The 15,753-nt window shown below is 55.0% G+C and overlaps 5 protein-coding genes and 1 non-coding gene across 6 annotated transcripts; 3 read left to right on the top strand and 3 right to left on the bottom strand.

The window, feature by feature from the left end:
* Positions 1-149: 149 nt before the first annotated feature.
* ASPACDRAFT_61860 (uncharacterized protein) lies at positions 150-2,650 on the bottom strand (the record flags this gene model as incomplete). The annotated part of the gene is made up of 5 exons (XM_020203715.1): positions 150-656; positions 728-1,127; positions 1,205-1,639; positions 1,713-2,408; positions 2,490-2,650. The coding sequence occupies 5 exons, from the start codon at positions 2,648-2,650 to the stop codon at positions 150-152; spliced, it is 2,199 nt and encodes a 732-aa protein (XP_020054681.1).
* A 529-nt stretch (positions 2,651-3,179) lies between these two features.
* Positions 3,180-4,046, top strand: ASPACDRAFT_61859 (uncharacterized protein; the record flags this gene model as incomplete). Its single annotated transcript, XM_020203714.1, has 3 exons — positions 3,180-3,306; positions 3,380-3,696; positions 3,834-4,046. The coding sequence occupies 3 exons, from the start codon at positions 3,180-3,182 to the stop codon at positions 4,044-4,046; spliced, it is 657 nt and encodes a 218-aa protein (XP_020054680.1).
* A 541-nt stretch (positions 4,047-4,587) lies between these two features.
* On the top strand, positions 4,588-6,214 carry ASPACDRAFT_1871809 (uncharacterized protein; the record flags this gene model as incomplete). The annotated part of the gene is made up of 2 exons (XM_020197981.1): positions 4,588-4,805; positions 4,884-6,214. The coding sequence occupies 2 exons, from the start codon at positions 4,588-4,590 to the stop codon at positions 6,049-6,051; spliced, it is 1,386 nt and encodes a 461-aa protein (XP_020054679.1). The 3' UTR covers positions 6,052-6,214.
* Positions 6,215-6,305: 91 nt separating this feature from the next.
* Positions 6,306-6,379, bottom strand: ASPACDRAFT_t199. The gene has a single exon. It is a non-coding gene; the product is annotated as a tRNA-Val (tRNA).
* A 4,168-nt stretch (positions 6,380-10,547) lies between these two features.
* Positions 10,548-13,202, top strand: ASPACDRAFT_79830 (uncharacterized protein). The gene is made up of 10 exons (XM_020205503.1): positions 10,548-10,682; positions 10,744-11,120; positions 11,189-11,445; positions 11,516-11,896; positions 11,946-12,103; positions 12,179-12,273; positions 12,328-12,461; positions 12,529-12,588; positions 12,656-12,748; positions 12,813-13,202. Exons 1-10 carry the CDS (start codon positions 10,560-10,562, stop codon positions 12,968-12,970), a joined length of 1,836 nt encoding a protein of 611 aa, XP_020054678.1. The 5' UTR covers positions 10,548-10,559; the 3' UTR covers positions 12,971-13,202.
* A 49-nt stretch (positions 13,203-13,251) lies between these two features.
* ASPACDRAFT_1857637 (fungal specific transcription factor domain-containing protein) lies at positions 13,252-15,639 on the bottom strand (the record flags this gene model as incomplete). The annotated part of the gene is made up of 7 exons (XM_020197563.1): positions 13,252-13,288; positions 13,341-13,896; positions 14,002-14,182; positions 14,269-14,444; positions 14,497-14,770; positions 14,847-15,388; positions 15,438-15,639. 7 exons carry the CDS (start codon positions 15,637-15,639, stop codon positions 13,252-13,254), a joined length of 1,968 nt encoding a protein of 655 aa, XP_020054677.1.
* Between the last annotated feature and the right edge of the window lie 114 nt (positions 15,640-15,753).

Below are 15,753 nucleotides of genomic sequence, written 5' to 3'. Positions count from 1 at the left end.
AAAAAATGTCCAGTCCAAGCGTGCGGTAGCATGAGATTCGAGGCTGTGGAGAAGAGACGTTTAACCCATCCAACTTGACATCGCGAATTAGGCGCAGGACAAGAGATATGAACAAAGGCACAACAGTCGCCTACCAGAACACTCGCATCCTACATCGGCCCTCGGAACGAATTGGTGTGCATGACGCCCGGGAAATACTTAAGTTTCCAGCTGTTAGGGTTGCGAATGGCGGGTGCACGAAACGGAAGCGGGGGGCTCACCAGGGTATCGAACTCTATCCAGCTTGCCGACTCGGCGGCAGCACCGCTGCTGAGCTCTCCAGTGTCAAAGACCTCGAGACACGGAACTGAGATCCCCAGTAGCATGGCGTAGTCGGCGATGGTCATGTCGACCGGGTCGGGCGCAACGGGAACCCTCTGCTGGGCGTTATTGTTGGCGTACCGCTCGATCAGGCGCAACCCTTCCTGACGGAGCTCCTCCAGCACCGCCACGTACTGGGCCACCAAGGGGCTGTCATTCACGAACCGCGTCAGCTGTTCGCAGCATCGCGTCGCCGCATTGAGGTGCTGGTAATAGACCTCGACCGGAGCAGCCGCCTGCTGGATCGTGTGGACGAACAGCACCGTGGCGGCCGTGAAGGCATAGTAGCAGGTTGCCTAGATAGGACTGATCAGCTGCCGGCCGTACATGAGATGATCTCTTCATTGCGAAGGAAGGACCAACCTACCCAGAACGATCGATACATTGAGCTGGTCTGAAACATGTGATAGATACGGTCAGCGATGCACAGCGCCGCCTGCAAACACTTGCTGATCCCATCGTTCACCACCACGCCACCGCCACCGCCGTCGCCGTCCCGCCCGGTCACGAAGTTCGTCAGCAGCAGCGGTCGGTTGGTGAGGATGACGGCGTGCCAGTAGGTCAGGTTCAGGACGTCTCGCTGTCGTTGCAGGATGGGCAGCTGCGGCGCCGCGCTCCCGCTCTGCAACTGCAGAAATCCCGGCAAGTCGTGGCGCCACTGCGACAGCCTATCCGAAAACTCTCTGGCCAGGCGGCATTGGTCGGCCAAGGAGATGGGGCGGATTGCATAGAGGTGGCGCAGGATTAGTCCGAGGACCCGGTGAAGTCTGCTCAGAATCATCAGCTCAAAGATGCCACGCTACACTACCCGGAGGCTACGGGAGCGATGTGTGGTATATCCTACCTGTAGTATAGGACCGGCGCAACCATCACCGAGTAACCCTTGGGCACCGTGACTTGGAGGTCGACGGGCTCATCGACGAGATTGTGGTCCGCGGGCAGCTCCTGGTCGATGTCTTCGTCGTGGAAGATGCGCGGTCGGCCCAGCGTCAGGCAGAGGTGGATGTCCAGGCAGTAGGCAGTCCAGAAGGTGCGACGACGGCAGTCGAGACTGATGCGACTCGCCGAACTATCCGCGGGGGGGTTGATGATGCGCTTCCGATGCAGCCCTAACGCCAGCGCCAGGCGGGCAGTCGTGCCGAATAGACTCCAGCAGTGATTGACTCGGGACCGGGCCAGCAGCCAGAAGCATTGGTAGAGACGCGCCTGCACGCTGGCCAGGCAGACGGTCGCCCGTTCCCTGGCGAGCTGATAGTCGGCGGCGAGGAAGTACCGAATACTAATTTCCGGCCTCTGTCAGCCTAGAACAACCATGAGCTCGCAACAAGGATGGTGCATATGTGGATTCGAACCTTCTGTCTTCACCGTTCGGAAGTGGATCTTGGTTAAGATGCTCCTGCGCCATCGCAAAGATCATCCAGAGGACGGCGCGCCGGGCGGGGGCATCCACGGCCTGTCGCATGGAGCCCATTGTCTCGTGGAACTCGCGGAGCCACTCCTCGACCATCGGTTGGTGGACTATCCGATCGATCGGCACGGTGAAGTCGAAGAACCGCCGGAACAGGATGGTGCTCTCCTCGACCGAGAGCATGACAGAGGGGGTGGGGTTGTCGTACTCCGGCAGCGGTGCATCGCCAAAGGTGAAGGCGGATTGCGAGCCCTCGCTGGACCGGAGGCGCTTCCGCACACAGGCCAGGAAGGAGACCCCCGAGGCCGGACCAACATAGTGACCCTCGAGATCATTGATAGCTTCCAGCGATGCGCGAGAGGCGGGCTCCCTCGCTGCGCTTGCCCGAGCGTTCGCCCCGGCCAGGTCGAAGGGTCCCGGCGACGAGGGTAGGTCAGTTTGGGGATCCCTGACTTCCGAACAGGGGTGGGTCTCGACCGTTTCATCGACTGTATGCTGGTCATTGCTCAAGGAGATGGGAGTCGTCGCTATCTCCGCCCGGGGTTTCCGTCCCCGTTTGTGCGGAGCAGCAAAGATGCAGCTCGTGTGGTCTCGAATGCAGTGCGGGCATGGTTTGGTGCCAGTACATCGGATCTTCCTCCTGCAGTGGCGTGCATTTGATCAGAAATGCGGTTGAATCAAATCAGAGACATAGATTGCACGAACATCTGAGCATACTTACTTCTTGCAGTGGTCGCAAGCACGCGAAGCTCGCAGTCGCCGGGACAACGCGCCACTCGTTCTCGCCGGCGTGGGACCAAAAGCAGAGCCAGGGGTATCTCCACCAAGGATCGACGGATCAATGCGTCCGGAATTCATCAGTTCATTGCCAATATGTCGCATATTCGGCCTCAAACAGAATCAGGAGCGTGGTACAGGACAGAAAAATGGCAAATACTGTACAGCGAGGAAGGCAGGGCTGGAAGGGAGATTGTCTGATCATCGAATGCCGCCGGATAATTGAAATGGAGTAATAATTTATTGACTGACGGGAAACGGATAATTGGCTGACACGGGTCGGCTATTTTGATTTATTCAATCCCCATACGCATGCCAATCGGTTCTTAGGCTCGCTTAGACCTCTAGTCATTCATTAATCTCGGAAGTGAGTCTGCCGTCCAGGCCCTATAGGGGGGCGAACCGCCAGCCCGGGGAAAATGTGAGGAATATGTGTGGGGCCCCGGGTCTTTCCCCATGCTGGTGTGATTTTATCCTGTAGATATCACAAGGGGGAAGGGGATCACTATAGGACTATTATACTAACAGGTTTGCGACTAGAAAGCCGGGCTTCATGCGGCAGCCCTTAACCTCGGTCTAGCATGTTGAACAAGCATCGGTTTGGTCAATCCTTCGTCGCTCATTCTCTGTCACAATGGCACATTTGCCTGCAGCCACCGTCTTCCTGACGGCCTTATTGTCCGGGTCTGCCTACGCCGCGACGGCCTACATCGACCCGGACCTCACTCCGTCTTTCCCCCCCCGTGGATCCGGTTTCCTAGGTTGATACCCGCCGGACGGAGTATGATCGAATCGTGCTCAATGTCGACGGCGAGCCGTTCTATTATAATGGAGTGCAGCTGCGCATCGCTGAGATGAAGAGCATCTGGAACATGACGGATGCGCAGATTAGCCCTTTCTTTCAGCGTGTGGCCAACGACGGATTAACCGTCGTGAACTCGCAGATCACCTGGTGGGACATCCAGCCAGACACCTACTACAATGCCACCGAGTCGACCTACATCCGGGGCGGCAGCTACGCGACCACCAATTACGCTGACGAGGCCTCGCACGAGATCGGCTACGACGCCAGCGACGCGTCGCAGCAGGAGCTGACCTACCTCAAGTTTGATTTCACGGCGTATACGCTGGGCCAGATCGATGCGGCCAAGGTGCGTGTTTACGTCAATGCCGCTCCTGATGGCGATGTGGCCCTCTCGGCCACCTCTACGGCATCACGAACAACACCTGGTCTGCCGACACCCTGACCTGGAGCAATGCCCCCAACCACGACGGCACTCAGCTTTAGGGCATGAACGACACCGACTACTGGTCGACTGCCAGAAGCCCCTCGTGGGACCCGATCAACGAAGCCTCGTACTATGACTTCGACGCCTCGCCCGGAGACTCCGTCTCCAATGGCACTGTCACCTACACCTCCACCTCGACCGGTCTCACCCTCCCGGTTCTCCAGGATCAGCTGGTCCACTTTGAGACGAAGACGGCCTTCACCTTGCCCTAGGTGGGGCGTACCATGGTAGCTGGTGGCATGGACACCCGCTGCTCTGGAGGAAGTAGTGGAACACACTCAATGTAAATAATTTTATATCCTCCGTACAGTCCCTTAATTCACGAATAACAATTCCCGTGGGCTGTGGACATAGCTTCTAGGTTAATAGAATACCTCTTGTATAAAACTTTGATCGGTGCTGGTAAGATTGCCGGGACCTTTCGGACCACCCAAGCCCTTCATCCTTCACCCACTCTGTCCACTTCAGCTCTCATAAACGAGAGCTGCGTCTCCATGACGTCGCCACAATTCCACCAGAGATCTCCCTCTCTTTCAGATGCGACTCTAGACCTGGCCAAAGAAACAAAAAAATTGAGTTTCCCGAACACGAGCACATCCGTCGTCCGCGACCACAGATAAGCATTCTTCATCCCTTCTGCGGGTTACCCCGCACCATGAAGATGTCAGATAAATGCGTACTACCCCTCGAACAATGTCTGTCCGCTCCATCTTTCACTCCACCCTGCAACGGCAGCTCTTCCTCACCAGAAAAATGGCCACCGTCGCAGCACCCACACACTACGACGCCATCATCATCGGCTCCGGCCAGGGCGGCACGCCCCTCGCCAAGGCCTTCGCCGAGGCCCAGCACAAAACCGCCCTGATCGAACGCGCCCACGTCGGCGGCTGCTGCGTCAACGAGGGGTGCACACCCACGAAGACCATGATCGCGTCCGGCAGGGTCGCGGAGCTGACGCGCCGGGGTCCGGGGTACGGGGTGCATCTGCCGGGGTTGTTGCGGAGCGCCCATGCAGACAACCAGAACCAGATTGCGATTGAGATGGAGAGGGTCCGGCAGCGGAAGCGAGAGATCGTCGACTCGTTCCGGAGCGGAGGGGAACGTCGATTGAAGGCGGCTGGGGTCGATGTCTTGATGGGGGAGGCGAGCTTCGTGGATGGGAGGACGCTGGCGGTGGCGATGCGGGATGGCAGCAGCAAAATGGTTACCGGCGGGACGATTGTAATTAATACAGGGTGTCGGCCGTCTGTTCCGGAGATTGAGAATCTTGATGCGATTCCGCGGGACAGGGTCTTGGATTCGACCTCGGTGATGGAGTTGGACCGCGTCCCCGAGCATTTGGTGGTGGTTGGTGGCGGGTATATTGGGGTCGAGTTCGGGCAGCTGTTCCGGAGACTCGGGGCTAGGGTTACCATCCTCCATCGCGGGACGCAGCTGCTGCCGCGCGAGGATCCGGAGCTGGCGAGGATGCTGCTCGATATCTTCCGGGAAGATGGGGTGGACGTCTTGCTGGAGACGATACCCGTTCGTCTTCAGCCGGTCGCCGACGACAGTTTTGATCTTTCGATCACGTCAAAGCAAGGCGACCGAGTCCTAAGTGGCGTGTCACATATCCTCTTCGCGGCTGGGCGCGTACCGAACACTGAACAACTAAATCTAGATGCAGCAGGTGTGAAGACGGATAAAAGGGACTATATTACCACCAATGAATTTCTGGAGACATCTGTGCCTTCTATCTATGTGTTGGGTGATGTCAAAGGCCCTCCTGCGTTCACGCATGTCTCCTACGACGACTTCCGGATCCTCAAGTCAAGCCTCCTAGCAACCCACCCGCCAGCGGCTAAGCAGTCAACCAGAGGCCGGTTGATCCCCTATGTGGCGTTCACTGACCCTCAGTTCGCGCATGTGGGATTACACGAGCACGAGGCACGAGAGAAATATCCCGACAAGAGGATCCTCACTGCGCTGATGCCGATGAGCTATGTAGCACGGGCCTTGGAGATCGACGAGGTCAGAGGAGCCATGAAGGCGGTCGTTGATGGAGAGAGCAAGCTCATCCTGGGATTCTCATGCTTGGGAGTCGAGGGCGGGGAGCTGATGAGTGTCGTGCAAATGGCCATGGCGGGGAATTTGTCGTATGAGAAGTTGCAGGATGGTATCTTTGCACATCCCACTCTTGCAGAATCCTTGAATAATCTTTGGGCGTTTTTGAAGTGATTCGTCGCCGGCGGAAGTTATTTATTGTGTCATTCGCTAGCCGGTCGCCCCTATATATATTACCGGGGCAAGCACTGGTTCCATGTTTTGGGTACACAGCGGAACTGCTGACTACCATGAAACTTCAGCACGAAAAAAGCTAAACAGGGACTGAATAGGGAGATGCTCGTTTGAACTATTGTGTGACATTAGTTCCATGTCCTAAATACTGAACGATTTGCGCGGTGAGAAGAGCAAAAAGGCGGCAAAAAGAATGACCAGACTGGGGCTCGATCCCAGGACCTTATCGGTGTTAACGATACGTGATAACCAACTACACCATCCGGCCAATTGTGTGTTTGTGAAGCAGAAAACAAAGTACAAGTCCCAACCGAGACATACAAATGTCCTGAGATGGAAGCCGGAATCATACTATGAGTGAGGCTAACCTATGTCCTGATTTTCGAAACGTAGCCAGCATTGTTGATCTGAGGTTCATGGAGGTGTAGAAAGCTTCCGGATACGTAGGGACAGGGTCTAAGCCCCGCCCAGGCGCTATATGACTGGGCCATATTGTTGTATTGTTGTAAGCACTTATCACCGGCGGCCACCTGAGTGGAGATTGACGCTCGTACCTGGACATCCCTTGTTACGCACGGCTCATCTCTCTTATACGTAGCGATGGGACGGACTTTGAGGCTTGCATGGCCCCATATAGAAGACTACTCAACAGCAACGAGCAGGACCGAGGACGACCTGGAAGTTCTGGTGTCCTAGGACCTCGAACCGAACAGTTCGCCCTGGGTTCTTTGTCCTACCTCATAAACTACGGCTTTGAGGTTTCCGGTGACCGATGTCTTACCGAGGATTCAATGAGCATGAGCGCAAAGCTGTGGAGTTCCTGCAGAATATGGAGTTTCCGACATTAGATGGTGATCCATTGCTAGACAAGATCATCAGCAAATGTTGGCATAACACGTATGCTATGATTGGGAAATTGGCCGCATGCACAGAGACGCTCTTGCCTGGAAGAACCAAATGCAGAGAGACCGAAGCCAAAAACCCATGCACACCGCGCTGGTGTATGGTTATCGGCCGCATTGTTCGTGGGCTATGGAAACGTTTCGGATCTTGGGGGGATTTTGTGCTCGGTCGCACCAGCCAAACAACCCAGCCTGAAGTGGCTAGTGGTGGAAAACTGGACGGCCATAGCCGTGGTGGCATGGGTCAAAACGACTTGGCGGATATCTCTTCCAAAAAGAATTTTCTGCCAGAACCTGGAGAAATGCGGACTTCTTCAGATGCCTACATCAGGAGAACCAGATTGCGATCAAACAGAAATGCAAAGTGGTCTCGGACAACCGACAAGGGAGAAAAGCATATCACCCTGTGGGCATGAAGCTTAGTTAGCAAGGTAAAATATAGTGGATATTCGGAAGCGGTGAAGCTAAGCAGCGGCTACGTTGACTTACTGTGTACTACTGAGTTCTCCGTACGGAGTACTAACTTACTGGGTAAGTTAGTTACTGATAGGTATCTACTGTGTAGTTACGCACACCCGTGTTCCAGGCCACGGATCCAAAGTAGGAGGAACCACTTTGCACCTTTTGTTTTGTTTGCGGTGTTTGCATCGGATACTTTTCTGCCGGATTCAAGTCGAAGCGAGACCTGATTTCGGCTATGGAATACATAGACGGAAATGTAACGCGTAAAACAGCCGTAAAAGAGCTTTTCCTGATGCCGGATCAGCTAAACGCAAATTCTCACACAAAGTGCCAATTCTGGACTCAGACGTTCCGAGCGACGGACCGAAAGAGCGTCACGGGGAAGTCGAAATGGGATGTTTCCGCGATGAAGATCTCCATGGACGAAGCCCCGTGAATGGATATAATGGATAGCAATCACAAGCTGCGCCGCTAAGACTCGAGCCACCTCAGCTGGAAAAGGCTGATCCACGGTCCGTTCTTTGCATCAGAAAGAGTCATCCTTGCCGGCCCAGTCACCAAATAGAGGTGTTCGCCATTTGGGCCTTGAATGTTGAATTTATCCAAGATTGAAGGGATCATAGTTCTGCCTATGTCTGATAACAAGGGAGGTTTCGAGAGTTTCGATATGACGTCAGTTTCGGGCGGGTTCGAATATGCCGTACAGACTCTCATTGCGACGTATATGCGAGATCGCCCATCTCGGGCCAGCCAAATCGTCGAGCATGTCCCATGCCCAAGCTGATGGATAACCCGATAGCGATCGTGGAGACGATCTCCGATTGTTACTGGGTGATAGCCACCAGGCTGATAGTATTCCATTTTTTCCGCATCTTCAATAGGCTCGTACAGAACACGAGTGGGGTTCAATGTTGGTACCGTCAGTTTGAACGTAGCTAGAGAAAATGCACGAGAGCTTTGACCGTGAAGATATAGTGGGGTTGCGTTCTTTGAGAAGAGACCACGACGAGGAAGAAGTCCGGGCGAGAGCAAGGGCCTAGGGAGTAAGATGCACAGTTGTCTCATGTTCTTTTTTTTCTTTTTTATATCTTGTCTTTCTTAAGCAAACAAGGCCTTGTTATTTCGGAGTGAATGGCCAATTACGTTAGCCTTATCTAACACGTAGAGGAACGCTCCTTAGGTACTACCAACAATCCTTTGACAGCTCATCAGTCGAATGTGAACGGTCCGTAGCCATGAGCTCGGTGATCTAGATCAATGGCAAGAATGTCTTGCAGGAAGAGATCAAGCGGCAATGCCCTCAGGGAACTTTATAAGAAACCCGCACGGGGACAGCAGGTCGCCAATCGACGCTAAACCAGATTCAGGCTGTGACCCGCGACCAGAAGGCGCCGGGCTAGTAGACCACCTAAAGTACTGTATAGTTAGCTGCTACAGGTTTGCGTAAAATGGTGCCCGCTCACTCACCCGACCGTGCAACTTGGGCAGGGGCCAGTCCGTCAGATTAAGGCTCGCAGCCCAGCTTCTCACCCACCGCCACACCTTTGCCTCCCTGCTTCCCAAGAGAGCTAGACAACTAGTGAAAAATTGAGTTAGTTAGTCGGTCACTGGACCGGCGCCCATGTGCTGACGCTGCTCCTTGAGAAGCTAAGATCGGCGACGAATGGCCCTCTCACCCCGCGTTTGCTGCCGAACCCCAGCCCGTGTGAAACCTTCCCGGTTTTGCTGTTTGTGTGAGCCTGTGAGGGAAAGAGAATCGGATGGAAATCGAGAGAAACCCCGAGGTTTTAGAATCTCTTCCTAAGCAAAATTAGGACTAAGAAATATACATTACACAAAAGAAAAAAACAGCGTGGGGGCATATTCAGCGGTCATGTGACGATCGCGCTCACCACCGCACAATGCGGACTTGCGACGACTCGGACGCCCCGATGGTCATGTCAGGTTATAGTAGTCTACTGCATCTGTGACCTGAGCGGCGAGAAGTCTCGGGGAGCGATTCGGGTACAATTCAAGTCCAAGCCGTCAGTCAGCAATCATGTTTGCCATCCTAGACCGGGATTGTGCTCATCCGCTCCCGGATTGAGGCAATAACCAGGATAACTTAGCAGCAACCCGGCAGAGCGCAGCGAAAAGGCAGCCAAAGTCAAGAGGCTAGTGAACAACCCCGGTTGTGATTCGCTGCCGAAAATCCCCCCAGGATTCTAGTTGGTGACCCCGGATGTAACTTATACATGTCACCTTCCAATTATTAGTCAGTGGGGTCACGGCAAGACCGAAACGGCGAAAACCACCGCCAGACCGGAGGGACGGAGCGACAGCGAGCAAGAAAAGCTTCCCGGACACGGCACAGTCCTCAACGAAAACCTATCGGCTTTTCGAGGCTAAGAGGGAGAAATTGGTCAGGACAGCCTTTCGCATGTCAGCCACATACATCATTACCCTTGATTGTAGGCCGTTTGTCTATTGAGGTGGGATTACGCTCTCCATCTCCGGCTTTTGTAACAGAAGGCCAAAAACCTTGTCTTTTGAGCCGCCAATCAGGTGCGGTGGTTCTACCCTGGAACTTTGGGAGGCTTTGTGGTAATATCATGGTCGACCACGTTCCAGCGACTACCAGCGATCTGGGGATCCGGGGTATGTCCGATTTCTGGAGTATCTGGTCTGTGTGTGCGTGTGTGGAATGTGGAGGTTGCGGAGAAGAGCAGAGAAGCAGGAGCCCAGGCGCTTTGAGCGCCGGAAGTGGGGTTGCGGCAAAAGCCACCAGCCGCCCAATCCTGCAGCCAGCCAAGCCCTAACTGGGTGTCAGATGGGCATACGCTCGTATGATCGGTCTCGTTGCTAGTGCTGACAACGCTACGAGACCGTGTCCCCATGCCCTTTGTATGTACATACAGTACGGAGTACTGTAATTACCCCACGGGGAGGTAGGGTGAATGAATTTGCCTATATGCGGTGAATGAGCCACTTCTTTGTTTTGTTACCCCCCTTTAGTTTCTTCTTAAATTCCCATGAGGTTTTCGTCAGGACAGATCTTCCCCAGACCAACTTTCCTCTCATCCGCCTCAGACTGATCCATCCACCATGAACGAAAAGACGTCTGCGGACGTGGTCTCTCACAATGAGAATGTGTTCCCGATCACCAAGCCCGAGCTGCCTCACGCGGCTCGCGGACCAGCCCTCAATCTGATCGAGAACCCCCTGACGGTGAGCATCGCACGTGCTGAACTTGTGATTTCGGGACGCTGACTGTTCATCTCGCTGGAAGCGCAAATCTCCGGAGCAGGTTGTTCTCGACGCTCGCGCGTTCGCCGACACCCACGACATGTCCGAGCACGCCGATCTCCTTGGTCGTGCTGCCCTGGTCGCGCGGGACCCTCAGCGGTTCGAGTCGATCCCGGAACTCAACGACCAGGAACGCGCTGCGCTCGTCTACGAGAGAGATCACAAATGGCATGGCCCATTCATGCTCTGGTACTCGATTGCCTTGTGTGCGATCGGCGCTGCGACACAAGGTTGGGATCAGACCGGGTCCAACGGTGCGAACCTCTCTTTTCCCCAGGAGTTTGGCATCGCTGGGGATGGCAAAGATGAATGGATTGTGGGACTGGTCAACGCCATCATTTTCTTGACGGCTGGGATGATGTGAGTGTCGAGAGTCCCCAAAATTGCTTTTTTCGCTGCTTTGCAGGACTGATTTGTGATCTTGGCAGTGGCGCCTTCATTGTCGATCCACTCAACCACTACCTGGGCCGAAGAGGCGAGATCTTTGTCACTGCGTGCTGTCTGACCGCCACCCCCATTGGATCTGCATTCGCCAAGTCGTGGCAAGGATTATTTGCTGCTCGATTCGTGATGGGCATTGGAATTGGGGCCAAGAACGCGACCGTGCCAATTTACTCGGCGGAGATGGCGCCTGCGCGCATTCGAGGTGCTCTGGTCATGTTCTGGCAGTTATGGGTTGTCGCAGGTGCGCTACCCTCTCCTCATCCATCGGATCTGATTACCACTCGTATAAAATGCTGACCTCGTCGATCAAGGTATCTTCTTGGGCTTCGCCGCCAATGTCATCGTCAAAGACACCGGTCGCATCGCATGGCGCCTGCAACTCGGATCCGCTTTCATTCCATCCTTCATCCTGGGGCTGGGGATCTTCTTCTGCCCGGAGTCCCCTCGCTGGCTGATGAAGCACGGTCGGTACGCTCAAGGGTTCAAGTCGATGCTGCGTCTGCGCGCCCATCCCATCATCGCGGCCCGAGACTACTACTACTCGTATGTGATCTACGAGGAGGAACTCCGGGAAGCGCGGGGCGCGGGCTACTTTTCTCGCATGTATGATTGCTTTACCGTGCCTCGCATCCGCCGGGCCAACTACGGCGCCTCCACCGTCATGATCGCCCAGCAGATGTGCGGCATCAACAGTGAGTTGGTCCGAGTACTACCAGGAGACTTGTTTCTAACATTTCATAGTCATCTCGTTTTACAGCTCGACCATTTTCGAGAACGCCGGATATAGCGCGACCCAGGCGTTGTACGCCTCGCTGGGCTACGGCGCGATCCAGGTCGTCTTCACCATCCCTACCGTGTTCCTCATCGATACCAAAGGACGCCGGACTCTGACCCTGATTGTGAGTGGAATTCTGTTTCTGTCTCTGTCTAAGGTCTGAGGGATGATAAGAGACCGCCGACTAACGTCCATCCAGACTTTTCCCCTCATGTGCATCTTTCTCCTAGCAGCCGGTCTCTCCCTGCTGAAAGACACCGGTAGCAAGGGTGCGCAGATTGGCCCTGTCGCATTGTACGTCCCCCAGCCCACCTGGGACAGCATTCAATTTGACTGACCACAACGAAGGTTCGTCTACCTCTTCACCATCTGCTACTCTCTTGGTGAAGGGCCGGTGGCGTTCCAGTACTCGGCCGAGGTGTTCCCGACCATCCAGCGTGAGCAAGGTATGGCCTGGGCTGTGTGCATCAACAATACCTTCGGTAAGCCCTTCTATTCTTCGTATAGCCAAAATCAATCAGCCCTTGCAGCTAACAGCCACCCACCCAGCTGGTATCCTCAGTTTGACCTTCCCTCGGATGAAGACCGTCATGACTCCCACCGGTGCCTGTAAGTGCAACAATGACTCGTTTCATTCGGTGCGAGAACATAATCTAATTCTCATGACTGTGTCTAGTCGGATTCTACGCGGGTCTGAACTTGATCGCCTGGTTCATGATCTTCTGCTTCGTGCGCGAGACCAAGCAGCTCACCCTGGAGGAAATTGATCGTAAGTTCCTAGCGGTCATTCTCATACACTTGCCAAGTAACGGTTGCTAATACCTCTGTGACAGAGGTCTTCTCCGTCCCAACGAAGAAATTCATCAACTACGAGTTGACGGTGTGGTTGCCGTGGTTCATCAAGCGCTACATCTTCCGGCAGAAGATCGAACGCCCGCCTCCGCTGATCGCGACGGCAGGACGTTCCGACGACGTTGTCCGGGTCTCGTAGTCTTTTCGTAAGATCTGCGCGAAAAAGATTCAAGGGGGAGGAAACGTCGGAGCGGGCTGCTCTCTGATGAAGGAATATCGCTGGATGCAGTTCTAGAACTCTACTGTAATAGGTACGTGAGAACTTGGCCGCCAGTAGGAGAAATCTTCACATACAGGCATATGAAGTCTTCAAATTCTCTATCTCCAGGCTTTTGCTCTAAGTGCCAGATTGTCACCATTAACAACACCCGAAATGTTGATCTCCCCGCATAGTCAGCCAAATCTCCCAATCGCTCACACTCAGCCCGTAGTAGCATACACCACAACACCCTTCACCCTTGCCCATCTCAGTAAATAGGGACAACCCCTCACTCATTCCCCAAACCCACCCCCGCCCCAACCCCTCCACCCCTTCCACCGGCCCTATCTGCGCCACGATAGATAAGAATTCCGCGGACGAAATCCCAATCTGCTCCAGAAACTCCACGTTCGCCAGCTGGGGATCCTCCATCGCCGTATACGACGGACCACCCAGCTCCTCCCCCCCGACCACCCCATCGCCGTACCCCACCAGCCCGCCGGCGGAGTGACCATCCCTACCCCCTTGCATAATCCCCGCCGGTACCTGCAGACTCGCCGGTGTATGTGTATGCCACGAGGAAGAGGACGGCCGGCCGGGGCGGTCGGGGCGACAACCCCGGCCCGACACCGACACCGCCACCTCCTCCAGCAGCCGCTCGAGGTGCACCAGCCCTTCCTTCCGGGCGAGCGCGATGCGGTTCCCGTGGTAGATCATCGCGTCGAGGATGGAGTGCGCTTGGTGGCTGGGACTGGGATTATCTGGTGTAGGGGAAGTGTCGAGGAGTTTAGGGAAGAGGGTGCGGGTCAGGGAGAGGTGGATGGCGGCGTCGTAGGTGAATTCGAGGTCGTAGAGGAGGAATACTTCTTTACGTTGTGAGGTTATTTAGTTGAGTTGTGGCTTTTTCTTTTTCTTTTTCTTTTTCTTCTGTTTGGGGAGGGGAACAGGGGGGAAGGAAAAGATACACCTACCGAGAAGACTGTCGGTGCCGGAAAGGATCTCGATGGTTTTGACGGCGGATTTGATTCCGATGCAGAGGAGGGGCTTGGTGAGGGCGAGGAAGTCGTTGGTGTCGAGGCCGTCGTGGGTGAGGGTTTCGAGGCGGTCGATCAGGGCGGAGAGGAGGAGGGGCCGGGTGGCTACGATTACGCACTGGGTGGTGATTTGTATGAGTGGAATGCGTTTCCAAGGGGTGGGGTCGAAGGGGTATGATGTTGGGAGCGATGGGGCTGGCGAACCTGGTGATATAATAGGGTGATGTGCTGCGTGCCTCGGGGCATCGTGTCCAGCGAATTGCGCAGTCGGATCTGGATGATCTCCTCCATTTCCTGCGCGTAGCCCGCCAAGGTCTGAAGAATCGATTTCGTGGTGTCCAGAAAGACGTGCAACTGTGTTCTTTCCGCATTGTATATCGCTTCGAACCCGGTTAGGGCACCGTTCGTCGGGTGGCAGGGGAACGAACTCACTGCTCAGAATATATGACAGCAGTCGGGACAGCTTCGCGTGGAGACTAAGAGCAAGATCCTGCTGGGAGCAGTGCTCTGGAGGATCGATCGGCGTGCTGATGTCCCGATCCTGGGTGGTCATCGGCAGTCCGACCGAGTAGGAGAAGTGCCGGTCCATGATGTACAACGTCCACCAGAGACTACGACATCGGGCCACAGTCTCGGACCCCAGCTGCTCCTCGGAGAGCTGGGTGTGCATGCCTTCGTATTGTGCGATTCGGATCGCTTGCCCGAGCTGCAGCATTCGACTTACTCAGTACAAATCCTAACCGTGCGCATCCAAAGAAAGTCTGGGCTACCGGTACACTTACGTATATGTGGGCGGATTCCCTTTGGTCGATCGAATATAAGTACAGGCTAGCCAGGGCTAGTACCTCTATTGCCAACAAGCTATCCTTCCACAGGGACGCATGGTCCGGCATCAAAGACATGGCGCGGGCGAAGAACCGTGAACCCGGGGGCTGATCCGGGCTTTTCGACCGACACAGCAGAGCTGTTCCAAACGATAAAACCAGGAGGAGTTGAATGAACCAAAGGCGGTGTCCTGTGGCTACTGCGATGGGGTTACCGTGGTAGAATTCCTGCAGACGCTCGACGAATTGCTCTTCGTTGAAGAAGCGCAACTGCCCTAGATGGAACTTCACCGTGTTGAATAGGTACAGCGAGTAATCGAGAGACGGCAGGCCGGCTATGTCCGGAGGCCTGCTGGCTGGACAGACGTCCCAGCGGAGGGGGTAGATTTCTTTGGCTCGCAAGGTCGGGGCGTTGTGGGGATATTGACGATGCAGCTTCTCTGTCATTAGAATGGTGAGGCGGGTGGTGAATGACCACATGGACGACGGTGCCAGCCAGACTAGTACCATAGTTAGATGGGACTTTCGAACATGCAGATAGAAACATACTCCACGTTCGCTTGTTATTCTTCGTGTTCTTGATGGTTGTCGACGGGAGAGCGAAAGGACTTGTCCAGGTGCTTCGCTGTTGGCTCGCCGGCGACGTTTCTCGAGAGGGTGCGGAACCGGAGGTTGACAATGCAGCTTTAGTCGGACAGCTGTCTCTAGCCACCGGAGGTGTGTCGGAAGGAGACAGGATCGGATTTTTCATGGTGGCCAGCGCTTGCTGGCTACGAACCTGCGCCTCCAAGCGTCGCAGATATCTGGTGCAGGGCTTCTGTTACCATCTGGCAGCACGAACGACTGATGGCCACAATCGACGAAC

This window comes from Aspergillus aculeatus (genome assembly GCF_001890905.1).
Source record: "Aspergillus aculeatus ATCC 16872 unplaced genomic scaffold ASPACscaffold_11, whole genome shotgun sequence".
Taxonomy (NCBI): domain Eukaryota; kingdom Fungi; phylum Ascomycota; class Eurotiomycetes; order Eurotiales; family Aspergillaceae; genus Aspergillus; species Aspergillus aculeatus.
Note: the sequence above shows the minus strand (reverse complement) of the source record. Positions and strands in the feature narration are given on the sequence as shown.